At 43.8% G+C, this 19,972-nt stretch overlaps 1 protein-coding gene across 1 annotated transcript in view; it reads left to right on the plus strand.

The window, feature by feature from the left end:
• itpr2 (inositol 1,4,5-trisphosphate receptor, type 2) overlaps positions 1–19,972 on the plus strand; it is a 272,542-nt gene that overhangs the window by 247,500 nt on the left and 5,070 nt on the right. Inside the window, exons 54-56 of the mRNA XM_073066048.1 lie at positions 7,080–7,245; positions 14,705–14,865; positions 17,585–17,746. Coding sequence (XP_072922149.1) covers positions 7,080–7,245; positions 14,705–14,865; positions 17,585–17,746 — 489 coding nt within the window. The remainder of the gene's footprint in view (positions 1–7,079; positions 7,246–14,704; positions 14,866–17,584; positions 17,747–19,972) is intronic.

Consider the following 19,972-nt stretch of genomic DNA (forward strand, 5'->3'; position numbering starts at 1 on the left):
GAGGGAGCTGTGTTAACCACATGGCTTTGGCCGTCTAACATGGAGCATGTACATATCTACATCACAGGTGATATGGCTCAACTTCCATTTGAGCATGTTGCAGTCTTCTAGATTTGATGATGAATTCTATAACTTAAGGTAACTTGGTTCACTCATAAAAACATAGAAAATAGGTGTAGGAGTAGGCCATTCCGCCCTTCGAGCCTGCACCGCCATTCAGTATGATCATGGCTGATCATCCAACTCAGAACCCTGTACCTGCTTTCTCTCCATACCCCCTGATCCCTTTAGCCACAAGGGCCATATCTAACTTCCTCTTAAATATAGCCAATGAACTGGCTTCAACTGTTTCCTGTGGCAGAGAATTCCACAGATTCACCACTCTCTGTTTTTCCTCATCTCGGTCCTAAAAGGTTTCCCCTTTATCCTTAAACTGTGACCCCCTCGTTCTGGACTTCCCCAACATCGGAAACAATTTTCCTGCATCTAGCCTGTCCAATCCCTTTAGAATTTTATACGTTTCAATAAGATCCCCCCTCAATCTTCTAAATTCCAGCGAGTATAAGCCTAGTCGATCCAGTCTTTCTTCATATGAAAGTCCTGCCATCCCAGGAATCAATCTGGTGAACCTTCTTTGTACTCCCTCTATGGCAAGAATGTCTTTCCTCAGATTAGGGGACCAAAACTGCACACAATACTCCAGCTGTGGTCTCACCAAGGCCTTGTACAACTGCGGTAGAACCTCCCTGCTCCTGTACTCAAATCCTCTTGCTATGAATGCCAACATACCATTTGCCTTTTTCACCACCTGCTGTACCTGCATGCCCACCTTCAATGACTGGTGTACAATGACACCCAGGTCTCACTGCACCTCCCCTTTTCCTAATTGGCCACCATTCAGATAATAATCTGTTTTCCTGTTCATGCAACCAAAGTGGATAACCTCACATTTATCCACATTAAATTGCATCTGCCATGAATTTGCCCACTCACCTAACCTATCCAAGTCACCCTGCATCCTCTTAGCATCCTCCTCACAGCTAACACTGCCGCCCAGCTTCGTGTCAGCCGCAAACTTGGAGATGCTGCATTTAATTCCCTCGTCTAAATCATTAATATATATTGTAAACAACTTGTCCCTCCCCGATCTCTCTCCTGGTTCTTGCCCCTGCTACACCTGCCCTTGCATCTCCTCCCTTCAGGGCCCCAAGCTGTCCCTCCAGTTGAAGTGACACTTCACCCATGAGTCTGTCGGGGTCATCTACTGTTTCTGGTGCTCCTGGTGTGGCCTCCTTTACATCAGTGAGACCTGACGTAAATTGGGGGACTGCTTCGTTAACCACCTAGAACCTTTCTGTATCTATGTCGTTGATGGTGGGTAGGCTGGTGCCAGTGACATATTGGGAAGTTTTGACTACCCATCTGCAACCTTCCTGTCTGCTGCAGTACAGTTTCCACACCACGCAGTGATACAGCATGTCGGGCTTTCTCAGTGGCCAACCACTTTAATTCTACTTCCCATTCCCAGTCCAACACATAAGTCCATGCCCTCCTCTACTGCCAAGTTGAAGTCACTCTCAGGGTGAAGGAGAAGCACCTCATATTCTGTCTGGGTAGCTTCCGACCTAACAGCATGCAAATCGATTTCTCCAATTTCCGGAAATGTTTTCCCCCTCTCTATTCTCTCTTTTACCGGTCCCCATTCTGGCTCCCCTCTTAACCTTTCTCTTCTCTTCACTTGCTCATCAGCTCCACCTTGTGGCCCTCCTCCTCCCCTTTCGCCCACAGTCCACTCTCCTTTCCTCTCAGATTCCTTCGTCTCACTCTTCCACCTATCACTTCCCAGCTTCTCACTTCATCGTCTCCTACCCATTCATCAACCTTCATCCTCACCCAGTTTCTCCTATGACTGGCCAGCTTGTACTCCCTCCCCTCCCCACGATTTCTTATTCTAGCTTCCTCCCCCTGCCTTTCCAATTCTGATGAAGGGTCTTGGCCTGAAACATCGTCTCCACATATGCTGCCTGACCTGATGAGTTCCTCCAGCATTTAGTGTGTTGCTTAGGTACCTTGATTTCTATCTGTACCAGTCATATTAGTTACAGTACATCATATTGTCTGTGATATTAGTTCAGCTTTTCTCTCCGGGAGTGGAGGACGTTCCATGTCTGACCTGCCGGGCACATCCTCCTGCTCCGCATTTCACCATTCCTACATCTTGTTGCTGTGTTCTCATTCTCCAACTGCTCCCCTTCACTCATTGACCAAGTAACCTTGTTTACAGCTTATCCCCATGGTCACGCCATCATAACATCCTCCACTCCCACCAGAACAAGTTTTCCTTTCTCTCCTTCCCAGTCCTGATGAGACGTCCTTGACCAGAAAAGTTTTCTCTTTTTCGCTTCTCACCAATGAGGCCTGACCATCTGTGTATTTCCAGCATTTTCCACTGTTTTATTTCAACACAAACCAGTGTAGGGTGAAGAATATCTTCAACACTTCATATTTAGGGAGACAGTGGCCTTGATGTTAGATCTACTAGTTGTTGGGTTCGGCAAGGAATAACACTTCTCTTCTGGCAGTCTCCAGTTTCTGAATTGTCCTGAAGTTCAGTATAGGGAGTTATAACGACTATAAGCTATAAGGACTTTATTCCTTGGAAAGTAGGAAACTGAGGGGTGATCTAATAGAGGTGTATAAAATCATGAGGAATATATATATACACAGTCTTTTCTCCAGGGATGGAGCACTCAAAAATAGAGTGCATGGGTTTAAAATGAGAGGTGGAAGATTTCAAAGAGACTTAAGGGGCAACTTCTTGCAGAGGGTGGTAGGTGAGAGAATCAAACTGCCCAAGAAAGTGGTTGAGGCAGCACAGTAACAAAAATTGGAGACATAGAGCACAACAGCATAGAAACAGGCCCTTTGGCCCATCTAGTCCATGCCAAACTATTCCGCTTGTCCCACTGACTGGACCTGGACCATAGCCTTCCATAGCACTCCTATCCATGTACTTAACCGAACTTCTCTTAAATGTTGAAATTAAATCTGCACCCACCACTTCTGCTGGCAACTCCTCACCAACCTCTGAGTGAAGAAATTCCCCCTCATGTTCCCCTGAAACATTTCACCTTTCACTCTAATTCTATTCTCACTCAATCTCAGCTGACAAAGCCTACTTGCATTCAGCCTATCTATATCTCTCATACTTTTGGATTCTGCTATCAAATTTCCCTTCATTCTCCTCCCTCCAGTGAATAAAGTCCTAACCTATTCAACATTTCTCTATAACTCCTGGCAACATCCTTGTAAATCTTCTCTATACTCTTTCAAACTTAGTGTTATCTTCCCTGTAGATCTCTCCTGCCTCATTCAGCAGTATCCATTTATGGTTTGAATGACAATTAAATTTTTGATTTGATTTGAGCTAAGTGACCAGATCTGCACATAATACTCCAAATTAGGTCTCACCAATGTTTTAAACAACTTCAACATTACATCACAGCTCAATACTTTAATTTATAAAGGCAAATGTACCAATTCAATTTTGTCAATTCAATTCACATCACTGGTGTAGGTGACAAACAACAGACCCAGCACCGATTCCTGCAGCACACCACTAGACACAGGCCTCTACCACCACTCTCTGGTTTCTCTCACGAAGCTATTGTGGAATCTAATTCACTACCTCATCCTGAGTTCCAGTTGTCTGAATCTTCTTGACCAACCTCCCATGCAGAACCTTGCCAAAGGCCTTGCTAAAGTCCACATAGAATGCAAACACTGCCTTTTCTGTGTCAACTTTCCTGATAACCTCCTCAAAAAACTCTGTAAGATCGGTTAGACACAACCTATCACACACAGTCCCTAATAAATAATTTAGTAAATTTAATTATATACATTTAATGAACAACTAGAGGGATATGGGCCAAATGCTGACAAATGGAACTAGCTTGGTGGCCATCATTATCACCATGGATGAGTTGGGCTAAAGGGCATTTTCCATGCTGCAAGACTCTGTCTCTAATGTTTCTCACTGTGGGCTAACATTTGAGTCTTTCAATCTTTTGAGCAGTTATATCTGCTGCAGAATACCGGAGACATTAAGTTAAAAGATGCAACATTATGTTCTGCCTGATACTACAAGGTTGAAATAATAATTTACAAATTAGATGTATAAGCCACCAGGGGCAAAGAGTCTCTCTGCTCCTCGGTGGAATGTTTACTGAACACAGCCTGCATAACGTAACATTCAATTAGCATCAGATCTGTGGAGCAGCATTTAATATTGACAGGTCACACCTGATGGGATTCAGGATATCACATGCAGAATATTGGAACAGGCAGACACATGGTGGGCACAAGGGATCTGGCAGATGTTGGAAATCAAAAGCAACACACACACACACACACACACACACACACACACACACACACACACACACACACACACACACACACACACACACACACACACACTCAGCAAGTCAGGCAATATCTATGGAGGGGAATAACAGTCGCTGTTTCGGATTGAGACCCTTTATCAGGACACGTGGTAGATGAGCTTCCTGCAGAGCAATGTGAACTTTGGAAGAGCTAGTGTGAAAATCAGCTAAATGCAGCAATAATCTAATTTTGAAAATTACGGGGAACAGACAGATTCTGGTGTCCAGACACAAGTAGCTCAGCTAGCATTATTTGGTGGTTGAAGTAAACCTTGGGAGTTAATAAGTTTATAAGCAGAGTAAAGAGCCAAGAACAGAACGAGTATTTTGCAGATCGCTGGTCAGACCTTGGCTACTATGTTCTGTGGGCACCATTTCATCTCTCTTCAGGAAAGAAGGATATCCATGAAGTGGTGCAGAGAACGTTTACCAAGGAGATGACAACAGTAACAGGTCAAGGGGTTGGACATCCTGTGGAGTGATGCCGTTTCACCTTCCGAAAGTCAGAAGTGTGTTTGAATGCTCTCCAATTAACCCTGTCCTCTCCAAAGGTTTCATCCCACCCAGGGCAAGGCACCCCACCTACCAGCCTACACAGTCCTTCCCTCCAACACCAGTGCAGTGTGGTTACAGTCTGCACCATCTACAAGATGCCCTGCTGTTACTTGCAAAGGATTTTCCAACAAACTCACCATCTCTACCAGAAAGCAGGACAAGGGCTGCAGGTCCATGGTCACACCACCACCTGCAGGTTCCCCTCCAAGTCACACACCGTCCCGACCCAGAAATGTTTTGCCGGTCCAGTTACTAATTCATTAACCAATGATAATCTCTGCTCAAAATTACCCTGACACATGAGAGTATTTTTTTTAGAAGATTATCACCAATTTCGGGCACATACTCTCAAAAAGGTTCGCCAGCCCTGGACTACTGTGATTCAAGAAGATGGCTTACCATCACCATCTCAAGGGCAGTCAAGGATGGACAATAAATGTTGATTTCACCAGTAATGACCAGATCCCCCCCACCAAGAAAACCCAGTTGAAATTTTGCTTAGAATTGTCAGTGTTGGAAGCTGATTCCATAAAAACGTAAAAGGATATCAGACAGATACCTGTATTTAGTGGCTTACAGAGAAGTGGTACGTGAGCATAGGCACAAACTGCTGTCTTATCTCATGAATGTGGTTCGAAGGTTGTCCCACCCATCTCTAGTGAACTGATTGGTTGCATCTGAAGTAGTTGAGTATGTTGGGGAGCAGTTACAGAAGGTGTAGATCAGCCATGGTCATATTGAATGGTGAGGCTTGAGTGGCTTGCTGTGCTGTCTTTGTTCCCAGTTCTTTGTGTCCTTCTGTTCTAATGTGCTAAAATGACAAATAATCCTCAATTTATCAATGAAGTGATTGTCATACAACCTCTGAAAGAGCATTAAGAGTTGGGTAGGACTGGAGTTATGTGTGTGTCGGATTGTTTACGATACATTGAGCTTTTTTTGACAACTTAGTAGTTCTCAGGTTCATTTTATTCCTCCAGTTTTTTGGGTGGGAGTAATGAACTTGATTTTACTCTGTTAGGTTTGGTTCTGTTGATGCTTCTATCAGTTTCACTTCCACTGTGCGCCCACACCTCACTTTTCTGCTATCGTTTGCTGATGAGCTTTGAGCTGTACAACAAACTAACCTGGAGTCTTGGCCTTTGCTTTTCTGTATTCACCACATTTGTTTTTATTTAGTCAAGTGAAGTGGGCTTTGCAGACTGAGCCAGAATTTAATTGCCCATCCTTAGATGCCCTTGAGAAAGTGACGGTGAACTGTCTTCGTGAACCACTGTGGTCAGTGAGGTGTGTTATTAGAGAAAGGGTTCCAGGACTCAGAGACGGTGAAGGAATAGTGATATATTTCCAAGTTGTGACAGTGTGTGGGTTGGGGGAACCACTTCCAGATGTTGTTCTTGTGATCCTGTTGCCCTTGTCCTTCCAGCTGGTGGCTTTGGAAGGTACCGTCAAAGGGATCATGGTGGATCATTGCATTGCACCCTGTATTTGGTACAAACTGCTGCTGCTGTGTGTCAGCGGTGGTTATGGATGGGCTGTCTAACAAGTCATCTGCTCTGTCCCGAATGGTATCAAGTGTCATGTATATTACATGAGACAATTTTATTTATTTATTGTCATACAGTGTATTATATTGTATATATAGTTTATGGACAAATAGAGTAGGCCCCTCTGGCCGCCCAGCGATCCCCAATTTAATCCTAGCCTGATCACAGGACGTTTTACAATGACTAATTAATCTACCAACTGGTACATTAACAGACTGTGAAGCCAACCAGAGCACCCGGCAGAAATCCTCGCAGTCACAAGGAGAACATACAGACTCCTCTCAGGTAGCAACGGGAATTGAACCCGGGTCGCTGGTACTGTAAAGTGTTGTGCTAACCACTATGCTGCCCCTTGACTATCTTCCTCAGCTTCCCTGTTAAAGAATAAAAGAATAACTTGATCGTTTCCTCCATCCATTGTAGATTTCTACATGGATCCAAAACAGGAAGAAAGTGGTTCCCCTTTGTTAGGGCTTATGACCCCATTATGCTAACTGAAACTGGCTGATGAAGATTAACTTTCTCATTTCAGGAACCTTTGTTTTTTGCACGTGTCGTCTATGATCTCCTGTTCTTCTTCATTGTCATCATCATCGTCCTGAACCTAATCTTTGGGGTCATCATTGACACATTTGCCGATCTAAGAAGTGAGAAACAGAAGAAGGAGGAGGTCCTGAAAACGACTTGCTTTATCTGTGGTACGTTGAGCTTGAGTGTTGTGAAGCTCTGCTGTCGATCCAGTATTCTGTTGCCTTCGTTGCTTGTGGCTCCAACATTAGACAATAGACAATAGGTGCAGAAGTAGACCATTCGGCCCTTCGAGCCTGCACCGCCATTTTGAGATCATGGCTGATCAATTACTATCAATACCCGGTTCCTGCCTTGTCCCCATATCCCTTGATTCCCCTATCCATAAGGTACCTATCTAGCTCCTTCTTGAAAGCATCCAGAGAATTGGCCTCCACTACCTTCCAAGGCAGTGCATTCCAGACCCCCACAACTCTCTGGGAGAAGAAGTTTTTCCTTAACTCTGTCCTAAATGACCTACCCCTTATTCTCAAACCATGCCCTCTGGTACTGGACTCTCCCAGCATCTGGAACATATTTCCTGCCTCTATCTTGTCCAATCCCTTAATAATCTTATATGTTTCAATCAGATCCCCTCTCAATCTCCTTAATTCCAGTGTGTACAAGCCCAGTCTCTCTAACCTCTCTGCGTAAGACAGTCCAGACATCCCAGGAATTAACCTCGTGAATCTATGCTGCACTTCCTCTACAGCCAGGATGTCCTTCCTTAACCCTGGAGACCAAAACTGTACACAGTACTCCAGGTGTGGTCTCACCAGGGCTCTGTACAAATGCAAGAGGATTTCCTTGCTCTTGTACACAATTCCCTTTGTAATAAAGGCCAACATTCCATTAGCCTTCTTCACTGCCTGCTGCACTTGCTCATTCACCTTCAGTGACTGATGAACAAGGACTCCGAGATCTCTTTGTATTTCTCCCTTACCCAACTCTACACCGTTCAAATAATAATCTGCCTTCCTGTTCTTACTCCCAAAGTGGATAATCTCACACTTATTCACATTAAACGCCATCTGCCAAGAATCTGCCCACTCACCCAGCCTATCCAAGTCACCCTGAGTTCTCCTAACATCCTCATCACGTCACACTGCCACCCAGCTTAGTATCATCAGCAAATTTGCTGATGTTAATTTCTATGCCTTCATCCAAATCATTAACGTGAATGGTAAACAGCTGTGGTCCCAATACCTTAGCTGCTGCCTTGGTTCAAGTGTCCTTCCAGAGTACAGAGGGTGTGCTATAGCGTTAGAGAAACAAATGCAATCTAGAGTACATTTGTCCTTGGGTAGCTATAAATACGCCCTGCATTATCGAACATCTGGAGCTCCCTCCCTGGGGGAATGCCTGGAACTCCCACCTAGTGGGGGGAGAAGAATGTCTTGAACTCTTCCTTCCCCCAATGAGGGAGACGTCTGGAATTCCCAGCTAAGGGGGTTGGGAGGAAAGACTAGAACTCCCTTCTGTAGGGAGCTCCCTGTCGGGGGGAGATATCTGGAACTCCTGCCTGCGGGGGGGGGGGGCGGGGGGAATGGGTGGAACGCCCTCTTGTGGGGATACAGCTGGAGCTCCCTTTTGCAGAGTCTTCTGGTCCACAAGATGGAGGCATAGCAGGTAGAAGGAGTTAAGCCAAGGTCAGTTCAAACTGGACAACCAATAGGCTTGAAGGTTTCAGAGGCCTCTCCCACCACATCCCTCCTTCACCATGTGCTGAGACACAGTGTCCTCGGTTGCCAATGCAGTGTCTCATGGAGAGACAATTGGTGCAGAAGTGGACTTCTCCATTCATTCTCTCTATACCAATGCCAAACTGAAATGAGTATACTGTATATTGAATGATCTTCTTTAATCTCCTTCTCCAGGTTCTCTTTATTCTGACTTTCACGAAGGATAAAACACATTTTTAGCACAGACATAATTTAATTAAGTGAGGTTACAGTGTTAAGCACGTGCAGTAAAATAACTATCAAAATGGATTCAAAATATAATTAGGTCAATGAGATGTTTGTTAGTGTATGCGGAGAGCTTCATTGCCATCGGCAGCTTGGAAACGGTGGACAGTGCAGTGTGGCTTCTTTGGGGTCTGGCATGGGGCTGCACACAATGATCTCACATCAAAAGCATTCACCCACTGCGCTTTGAGCTTCGGTAAAGCTAAACATGCAAGTTCCTGTTTATCAAGCATGCCAGGGATGAAGTGAGACTATTAAACTGCTTCATTGTAAAAAGCAAGGAAGCTTTGAGTCCTGTGGATTTGGTTGCTGGACCCAGCGGCTGCTGTGTGGGTGATGTGGGGGGAATTCAGACGTGCAACTGACAGTCTGCGAAGTCCGGCAGCAGGATTAAAAGGTCTTATTCTGGCTTCTCCCCCCCCACCCCACCACCTTTCTTTCCAGTCCTGATGAAGGGTCTTAGCCCAAAATATCAACTTTTTATTTCCCTCCATGGATGCTGCCTGACCTGCTGAGTTCCTCCAGCAATTTGTGTGTGTTACTTTGGATTTCCAGCATCTGCAGAATCTCTTGTGTTTTGGGTTACAAGATCACCCTGAAGTGTCCGTTCCCCCCACCCAGAGCCTTTCTGGTTTGAAGCAGGAAGTGGCCCTTCCTCACTGGACTAGAATATGTCCTTTGATGTAAGGTGAAGGCAGCAGTAACAAAGGGAATGCTGGTTTTGCAGCTCTGTAGCTTTCTGCTGGGTACTGGTACATAGGCTCACCACCATGGTACATCCAGAGTCACCAGCCAAGGAGGGTACACAACTGACAGAGTGGTCAGGGTGCAGCTTCCTTTAGAGACAGCTCTGTGTACTGTGGCAACTGGTGATTGAAAATATTGGCGGCCTACGGATCCATTGCACACAGATCTACCCCAGTGGGCTGCTACAGGTCTGCAGCCCACCCAACTCCCGTAGAGTACAACACATGTTACTATCCTTTGACCTGAAGAAAGATCCCAGGTTTTTTGTTGGAGCCAAAGGAAAATAACACATGGGCTATTTTCCTCCGTCTTGTTATCTTAAAACACTTGGTCAGTTCTGGTTTCCTGCTTCAACACCATTGTACGGACATTCAGGGAAAGAATGATCACGCGGAGAAGTTTGTGTCGAGTTGTGTGTGCTGTGTGTTGTGTCATGTCAATCATGCTGTGACCAATCATGTTGTGATCCCCTCGGTATCACGTGGTTAGAGGACTGTTTATGTCCTGGGGGCGGGGGGGTGTGTGTGTGCCCTCTCACTGTCCCTCACACTTACCCCTTCACAGTCCAATCACTGCTGCTCTACGCATAGCTCCTCACCCATCCTCCCACCACTCCTCACACCCCGACCAGCCCATGCCCCCCTGTATCTGGGTCGAGAGCCACGAATGGACTCAGGTCTACAAGCTCAGGCTGGGTCTTGTGTTGGCAGGATCTATCTGATCCCTGGATCCAGGCACGTGGACCCAGGTACCCATGCTGGGTGGTATATGAAACAAGTACAGATTTGACTCGGTGTTGACTGAGGGGGTTATGACCTCCCCCCCTCTTCTGCAGTCCCAATGCAATTTTTTAAGAGAATTGTTTCAAATGGCTGTGAATAGTTGAATATGACTCTTATAATGGAGGAAATCGGGAGTGGTGTTGTGGGAAAAGACAACTCTTACCTTCCTGTTTTCATTAATAATAACCACAGTATCATTATACCAATAGACATAGGAGCAGAATTAGGCCATTCAGCCCACTGAATCTGCTCCACCGTTCCATCACGGCTGATTTATTATCCCTCAACCCATTTCTCCTGCCTTCTCGCCATAGCCTTTGACACCTTTACTAACCAAGTACCTGTCAACCTCCACTTTAAATATACCCAGTGACAGGTCCCCACAGCTGCTTTGAGGAACAATTACTGAGCAAAGGTTGCTGCCCGGTTGCCTGAGGGGTCACTGGAGCCGATGGCCAGCAAGCATCTTTTCTGGATGAGCAACTTCTACAGAGCTTCTTGGGTACAAAAAGAGATGGGGAGGCAGTAGGTTTATGAGGAGAATCAGAGGCAAACTGCTAGAACAGGGGTCCCCAACCTTTTGTATGACATGGACCAATACTGTTAAGAGGTCTACGGACCCCGGATTGGGAACCCCTGTCCAAGGAACTCAGCAGGTCAGGCAGCACCTGTGAAGGCAGAGAAATGGTCAAAGAGTCGGGGCAAGACCCTGCGTCAGGTCAGAGTTGTGAGGGGAGGCAGACAACTTAGAGGGAACCTCAGAGGTATGACCATGGCAGGCGAAGGTTTTGGACCTCAGTGCCAAGGAACTAAGGAGGATTGAGGGAGCAGAACCTGTAGAGCTTGGTATCTCATTGGGTTGTGGATGGGGGGTCTTGGATGGGAAGGAGTAAAGAAAAGTTTAAAATCACAGTATCACTTGAAGAGAAGCCGGTGAAAAAGGGAGACGTGTGACTAGCGCAAGGCGCAAGCTGGTGCACTGATCGGCTGCTGGGAGGACAGTGTGGCTGAGGTGGAAAGAGAGCAGCTGAAATGGTGGCATGGGTGATGTGGTCTGAAGCCAGCGATGCAAACAGCCTCCTTCAGTTTCGGTTCGGAAACCAGGGAGAGGAATGGAGTCAGTGGTTGGGGAAAGGAATCGGTGGGTGGCACAGGAGACAATCCTCCCAGTCATCCCAGTATTTAGCCGGAGGAAGTTCTCAACCTGTGTGTCAGGCAAGCAGTGTGACCACTTGGAGACAGTAATGGGGTCAGGCGAGGTAGTGGTGAGGCAGAGCTCAATGTCAACAGTTACATCAGGAAAACTGACACTCATAGTTAACCAGTTCCCCCATTGTTTCCCCCAATAAAATGTCTGCAGACCTGACTGATTCAAACTCTGCAGAGATTGCAAGAGCAACATTTAGCACAGGCAGAGGCTGAGGGGAGACTGCAAAATGTTTGTAAAATATCAGAGGCAAGGATAAGGTAGGCATTATGAATCTTATTCCCAGGGTAGAAATATTAAATACTAGAGGGCATGTATTTAAGGTGAGAGGGAGAAGATTAAAGGTGATGTGCGCAGCAAGTTTTTACACAGTGTTAGTGTTGCGTGCCTGGATTGGGTTACCGGGGTGGTGGTATCGATAGAGCAGGAGCAGTTTAAGAGATAGATATGGAGGGACAAAAGTCATGTGCAAGCAGGATTAATTCAGGATCATGGTCATTGTTCCTACGCTGTACAATGGCATGGGATGGCAAACCTATGGCACATGCACAAATTTTGTTGGCACTTGGCATGCACTGCCACTCTTTGATTCTTTAAACCATACCGATAATAAATAAAGATCATAATGATTATCTTTACTGCCAAATGAAGCAGTAAATGATTTTTTACAATACAAGAGCAGTGAAATATTTTCATAGCTGGACAGTTGTGAGAACATGTGGCGTTGAACGATGTGTTTTGAAATCCTCACAGACCTGGTGTACACATCAGTATTTGATTAGTAAGTAATTGCAATAACAATACAATTTAGAAATGATGTTATTTTTCAATTGTCTTTCTAGAAGATTAATATTAATAATTTTTGAACAGGTTTTCTAAAATGCTTCATTTATTTTAATCTGTTTTTGCTATACTTTTAGTAACAGTAAAACATTGTATACAATTGAATAAGCAACAGGACTTACATTTTTCCTTAAGGAAACATAATTATCATTACTAATTCATTTATAAATAGTAATCTCTGCTGAAAATTACCACGACATGTGAGAGAATGTTTTTAGAAGATTATCGTCATTTTGGGCACACACTTTCAAAAAGGTTCACCAGCCCTGTTCTAGGCTCTGTGTTCAAATTCAGTCTTGCTTTGCTCATGAGCAGGAACACTTAGTGATCCTGTATCCTTGGGTCTATAATTAACATTGGAAGCAATGGCCATTCCCATGAGCCAAGTCTAAATCGGCAGTGAACACAACAAAATCTTCACACCATCTCAAAAATGTCTTCCCCAAGTCAGTTACTTTGATCAACCATTCTAGTTAGCCCACCCCACTCCCATCCCTTCTGTCTATTACCTCAGTCACTGCACTGTAAACACTTTAAACCACGTTTTATAAAGCTATTTACATTGTAAATACATGCTGGTATTTGTGAATGTTTTATTCTACATCCTTTATCCTTTAACTTTATTTTTATCTAATTCTTTAATCTTTATAATTGTTGAATGTTGTTTTTGTTGTATATCACACCCTGAGCAGCACACCACAACAAGTTCCTAACACATGTGAATGTGAATTGCAGATTATATATGTAAATATATATGGTGAATAAAATTGGCCCTTGATCTTGGTGGCTGGCAGAATAGACTGAAGGGCATGGCCTACCTCTTCCACTATTCCTTATGTTAATCAAAGGCAGGATAGTAAGGGATGTCAGAGTCGTAGCAGAGCAGGTGGAGCCACAAGCTTTGGAGTAAAAGTAACCAACTTCTTGTTCTTTCTCACCTGCTTGAACCTGATGACTTGTTTGGAGGTTTGATGTCTCATTGATGGATGAACTGTGAGGCCTAAGGAGACTCAAGAGACTGAAGAGGCTGGAAATCTAGAACAACACTAAAGGCATCAGAAGAGTTCAGCAAGTCAGGCCTGACCCACTGGGCTCCTCCTGTGCCTCTGTGTGTTAAATGTTAAATCATATTGTGCAGAGCGCGGTAACGCACTGAGACATTTAAAGCACCAGACAGAAAAAACACTAGGCCCACCCTTCATCAGGCTGTAGGTAGATGCAGACTCAGATTTATTTATCGCATGCACACCGAAACATACAGAGAAATGCGCTGTTTGCATTGACAACCAACACACCCGAAGATGTGCCGTGGGCAGCCCACAAGCATGGCCACACATTTGTGGCAACATAGCATGTCCAACATGCTCGGCAGAACAACACACAACATAACAAAACAGAGCTTACCAAGTTACAAAGCAGCCCATTTCCTGCCTCCCTCTCACCCACACCAATACACAGTCCACAGGACAGGCCGTCTTCAGCCTCCAGCCTCTGTGGATTCACAGATCTTGGGCCTTCGACTTCCCCAGTGAACTGTAGACTTGCAGAGATTTGCAGACTTGGGGCCTTGACCATCAGATCTCAATTTTAGGACTTCCAATCAACTTTTGGGCTTTGACCTGGACTTCCAGTTGACCTTCAGACTTCGATCTCGGTATCGACCCAAGACTTGCTGATGATGACAAATGAGGATGTTGGATGAGAATCTGAACTCCTGGTCTCAAACTCCAGGCTCACTGATGCCAGGACCCTAAAAGCTAGGCTCGGACTCCAGTCTCGCTAACTAGTGTGCATAGGGGGCAGCTGCCCTCATCCTCGCAGGTCTGCAAGTTTGACATCCAATTACATCTACATCACTGGCCTTCTAACTTAGAGTCTGGCCAAGTCCTGTAATTCCCCCACATCCCTAATTTGATCCCTGACTCCCTTCTCTGTCCCCAAAACCAACCCTACGAACCTAAGAAGCAACCAAGTCTGAGCCACAATCTTGACAGAGACCAATATGACATGCTAACACATTCTCCCTTGCACACTTTGTTCTCAGGGCTCGAAAGAGACAAGTTTGACAACAAGACGGTGTCCTTTGAAGAGCACATCAAGTTTGAACACAATATGTGGCACTATTTATACTTCATTGTTTTAATCAAGGTCAAGGACCCAACTGAGTACACAGGACCAGAAAGTTACGTCGCACAGATGATAAAGGTGAGCTTTAAAAGGTTAACACTGCCAGTTAGCTACTTTACTTGCTTTGTAACCTGTATCACTAGCCTAGATGCATTGGCTTTGCTTGGGTAAACACCTGTGTGATGGACTGAAGGGCCTCATTCTGTACTATGTGTCTCTGCAATCTTCTATCCATTCAAGAGTCAGATGAGTGTGGTATAGAAACTGGCCTTGAGCCAGATGGTATGAGTTTTTAGGTATGAAAACTGATGATCCAGGTGATATGGTTGTGGAGCTTCACCAAAACTTCCACATCCTTTCTATAATGGGGTAACCAGAATTGAATGCAATACACCAGATGTAGCATAAGCAGATTTTATAAAGCTGCAATATGGCTTCCTGATTCTTGAATGCAATGCCCCAACTAATTAAGGCAAGCATGCCACAAGTCTTTTTTCCCATTCCATCAAACTGTGTATCCACTTTCAGAGATCAATGGCCTTGGGCACTGAAATCCTTCTATAGTTCGGAGATCCCTCTGTATGTTATTTAATGCTTGTCTCTGACAATGATAGCATCATTGCCCATCCCTGGGAAAGCTAGCATTTATTGCCCATCCTAACTGCTCTTCAGAAGGTGAGCTGCCATGTGGACCTGCTGAAGATTGCACTCACAGTGTTGTGAGTTCTAGGATTTTGATCCAGTGATTAGAAGGGGGCAGTGATAGATGCTTCTATCAAGGTTGTATTTCATTTTCAACTTTTTAGCCAACATTCTTATGTCAAATACAAATTCTTTCTTGCTCAATTTTGTGATATGTAGAGTGGTATAGAAATGTAGCGGTTAGTACAACACTTCACAGCAGCTAGCTGTAAGATCAAGGCTCAATTCCCACCACTGTCTGTAAGGAGTTTGTACGTTCTCCCTGTGAAGCATGGGTTTCCCCTGGGTGCTCCAGTTTCCTCCCACATTCCAAAGATGTATGGTTCGGTTTAGTAAATTTTGGACATGTTACATCAGTTAACCTTTTCATCTTGTTTTTAATCTTTATAAAATCAGACACAATGTAGTTTGAAGATTTAGCCATTAGGTGGCTTTATGGATCAAGCTCTTGAATTCTGTCTGTGACCTCTCTTACCACCTTCCATACTAAGTCCCTTCATCAGTTGATTGAACAAATAATGAACTCTCTAAAGAATAAAGACTGTGTTATGTTAGCACAAAGTAGCAGGACTTTTCACTTTCCAGATTTTACAAACCAATGTTCTTATTTTTTTTGGTAAAATGGAATCCAGTTGAATCAATTGAGAAAGCACAGATTTAATAACGCTCTCATAAGTTCCAGTACATGGCTAACGGCTGTACATTGGGAAAGAGGAAGAGGTCTGACTTTAGTCTCATTGTCTGAATACAATGTGAGAATTTTCTGTGACATTCTCATTCAAGTGATTTTATGGTAAATTATACCCCCACTGAATTATTTACATGCATTGGAAGCCATTTATCCTATCTTTCTTTCTAAGTCAGTATTGAATTTGTATGCAAATGTAATGACTAAAAAGTGAATATTTGTAGCTTGTTTTGCTAATTTTATGTTGGAATCATGCATGTACAAATTACAACATTAACCTGCCTTTGTTTATATTTTCTAAAACTATAGTTTATTCATAAAATAAGTGGTTATGCAATAGTTATAGATGGCATTATATTTGTTCACCAGTTCAAGCATATCCTTACATTAGCAATGACATCTGCACGGCATCATTTCTTCATTCCCAAACATTCCAACAGTAATACATCTGACTGGGCCTGCATTGTTGAACATATCCATGTGACTCTTTGCAACCAGCACATGAATGGGTGAGATGCACCTTTACAGGGAGAAATGCGGATTCTGCTTGGGTAAGGTCTGTGTGGAGTCATAAGAGACTGCAGATGTTGGAATATGGAGCAACACAAAATGCTAAAGGAACTCAGCAGCTTCTCTGCAAAGGGGTAATGGACTGTGGAGGTTTTGAGTTGAGACTTCTCATACGACTGAAAGTTAGAGGGGAGATAGTTGATTAAAAAAAATCTTGGAAAGGAGTAGAGTGAGAGCTGACAGATAATAAGTGGATTAGATGAGGAGGGATGATAGACAGATGAGGGAGGGGAGGGTGGGAATAGTGCCAGAGGCTGGGAGGTGATAGGTGGAAACACATTTTATTCATCTGAATAAAAGGGCATCTACAATTTACCTGGCTTCTCCTTCATCAGCAGTCTACCTACGTTCCTATTAACCACTAGTGATAAAATGCAGGGGAAAGTAATGAGGATGTGATATGGTGCCTCTTTCACGATTTCCAGTCCTTTATTCCACCATCTGTGGTTCATCTCTTGGACACAGACTTAGCGTCCTTTTCAGTCACTTCCTCTTAACTAACTTTTTCGCCATTTCTTCAAATACCACCTTACTTGTCTCAACGAGATTTGATTCCATGAAGTGCTTTTAATTTTTTTCCTAAGTCAAGACCACAACAAAATGTATGTTGTTACATAACTATGTTTATTGCTATTAAACACATAGATTTATATCATTACAACAGTGATTAGTTAATTCTCTGAATGATACTGTGGCAAGTATCAAGATTGTGAAAACTCTTTTATAAGATGCAAGTTGCTTTTTCTTTGGACAAATGAGCAATCGGTTATACTAACAAAAGAAAAGTTCCTGCTTGGTTCTCAAGTCTTAACTGTTAATGCCTCTGATTGGTTACAGGAGAAGAACTTGGATTGGTTCCCTCGGATGCGTGCCATATCTTTGGTCAGTAATGAAGGTGATAGTGAGCAGAATGAAATCAGATGTTTGCAAGATAAATTAGAATCAACCATGTTTCTGGTGGAACAACTGTCAAGTCAGCTTTCGGAACTGAAAGAACAGGTAAGGAAATCTCTTAAGGTTGGCCAATATCCCTCAAATCTAATACTATTTCAGAGCAAGTTACTCCTGTTGCCAATATCCCTCAAACTCTAATACTATCTCAGAGCAAGTTCCTCCTGTTGCCAATATCCCTCAAACTCTAATACTATCTCAGAGCAAGTTCCTCCTGTTGCCAATATCCCTCAAACTCTAATACTATCTCAGAGCAAGTTCCTCCTGTTGCCAATATCCCTCAAACTCTAATACTATCTCAGAGCAAGTTCCTCCTGTTGCCAAAGTACCTCGATGGGACCACCCAGGAACACCAAATTGGCAAGGAGGTCCTTTCTATTTCACTGTAGACAAAAGATAAATGTTATCTTCACCCTCTGGGCATTAATCTGAAGGTGCAAACAACCTGTCCTGCAGTCATTTATCCCCGCCTAGCTTTAATGGAGTGAAATGCTGGTTCTGAAAAGGTGGGCAGTGTATTGACCCATGTCGATGGCCAGAGTGAGATTGTTACTGAGTACCTTTTGTGACAGTGGAGAAGGTCTTCCCTCAGGTGACTATATCCCAACTGATGACCGTACGTTTGGATCTAAAATTAAGTGTAAAAAAGATGGGTCAAAGACCTGGAGAAATTTGTCTTAAGTGGAGGTCAGATTTGTGGAGACCATGCAGCTCACACTGTTGGTTGAAGGGAGAGGGATATTGGAAAAGGGAAGGCTGGTAAGGATGAAGCATTGCAGAAGTGGAGGCAAAAGTCCAACAAGTGTGGTCAGGATATAAGCTGTTGTTATTCTATGATGTAGAAACGGTAAAAAGTAAAACATGCCACCAAAGTAAAATGAGAAAACGGACAATACACAACAGATGGAGGGGCAGGTAGTGTTGAGGTGGCAGGGAATCTACAGAAAGACTTGGACAGATTAGGAAAATGAGCAAAGAAGATGGAATACAGCATAGGGAAGCATAGGGTCATGCAATTTGGTAGGAAGAATACAGGTGTAGACTATTTTATAAATAGGAAGAGAATTCAGAAATCAGAGGTGCAAAGGCACTTGGCTCAGGATTCTCTTAAAGTTAATTTACAGGTTGATTCAGTAATAAGGAGGGCAAAGGCAATGTTAGCATTCATTTCAAGAAGACTAGAACTTAACTAGAGCAGTCTTCCTGACAGTCAGGCTGTCAGGAAGGACAGGCAGATGATAAGACAAAATTGCAGCCAGCAGGGTGAGTATCAGTGCATAAGGGATGCAAAATCAAAAAGGGTAGCAGATACAGTACTCAAAGTGTTATATCTCAATGCACTGAGTATAAGAAATAAGGTGGATGATCTTGTTGAACTATTACAGATTGTCAGGTATGATGTTGTGGCCATCACTGAATCATGGCTGAAGGATGGTTGTAGTTGTGAGCTGAATGTCCAAGGTTTCACATTGTATTGGAGAGGTAGGAAGGTAGGCAGAGGGGGTGGCGTGGCTCTGCTGGTAAAGATGTAACACAGGATCAGAAGATGTAGAATCCTTGTGGGTTGAATTAAGAAACTGCAAGGGTAAAGGGACCCTGACAGCAGTTATATACAGGCCTTTCAACAGCAGCTGGGATGTAGACCGTAAATTATAACAGGAAATAGAAAAGGCGTGCCAAAAGGGCAATGTTATGATAGCCATGGGAAATTTTAACATGCAGATCGATTTGAAAAATCAGCTTGGTAATTGAACTCAAGAGAGTGAGTTTGTTGAATGTCTACGAGATGGGTTTTGGAGCAGTTTGTCATTGAGCCTGAAAAACTTAAGGTGATATAAGTTACCCAGACAAGATGAACTGCACCCTAGGGTTCTGAAAGAGGTAGCGTTAGAGATTGTAGAGGCATTAGCAATGATCAAAAATCATTGGACTCTGGCAATGTGCCAGAGGAATGGAAAATTACAAATGTCACTCCATTCAGCAGAAGGCAGCAGAAAGGAAATTATAGACCAGATAACCTGACCTTTGATGTTGGAGTCAATTATTAAGGATGAGGTTATGGAGTACTTGGTAACACAGGACAAGATAGGACAAGGTCAGCATGGTTTCCTTAAAGGAAACTCTTGCCTGACAAACCTGTTGGAATTCTTTGAGGAGATTAAAAGCAGGATAGATAAAGGGGATGAAGTGGATGTTGTATATTTGGACTTTCAGGAGACCTTTGACAAGGTGCCACACATGAGGCTGCTTACTAAGTTAAAAGCCATGGTAATA

The sequence above is a fragment of the Hemitrygon akajei genome, chromosome 14, assembly GCF_048418815.1.
Source record: "Hemitrygon akajei chromosome 14, sHemAka1.3, whole genome shotgun sequence".
Taxonomy (NCBI): Eukaryota; Metazoa; Chordata; class Chondrichthyes; order Myliobatiformes; family Dasyatidae; genus Hemitrygon; species Hemitrygon akajei.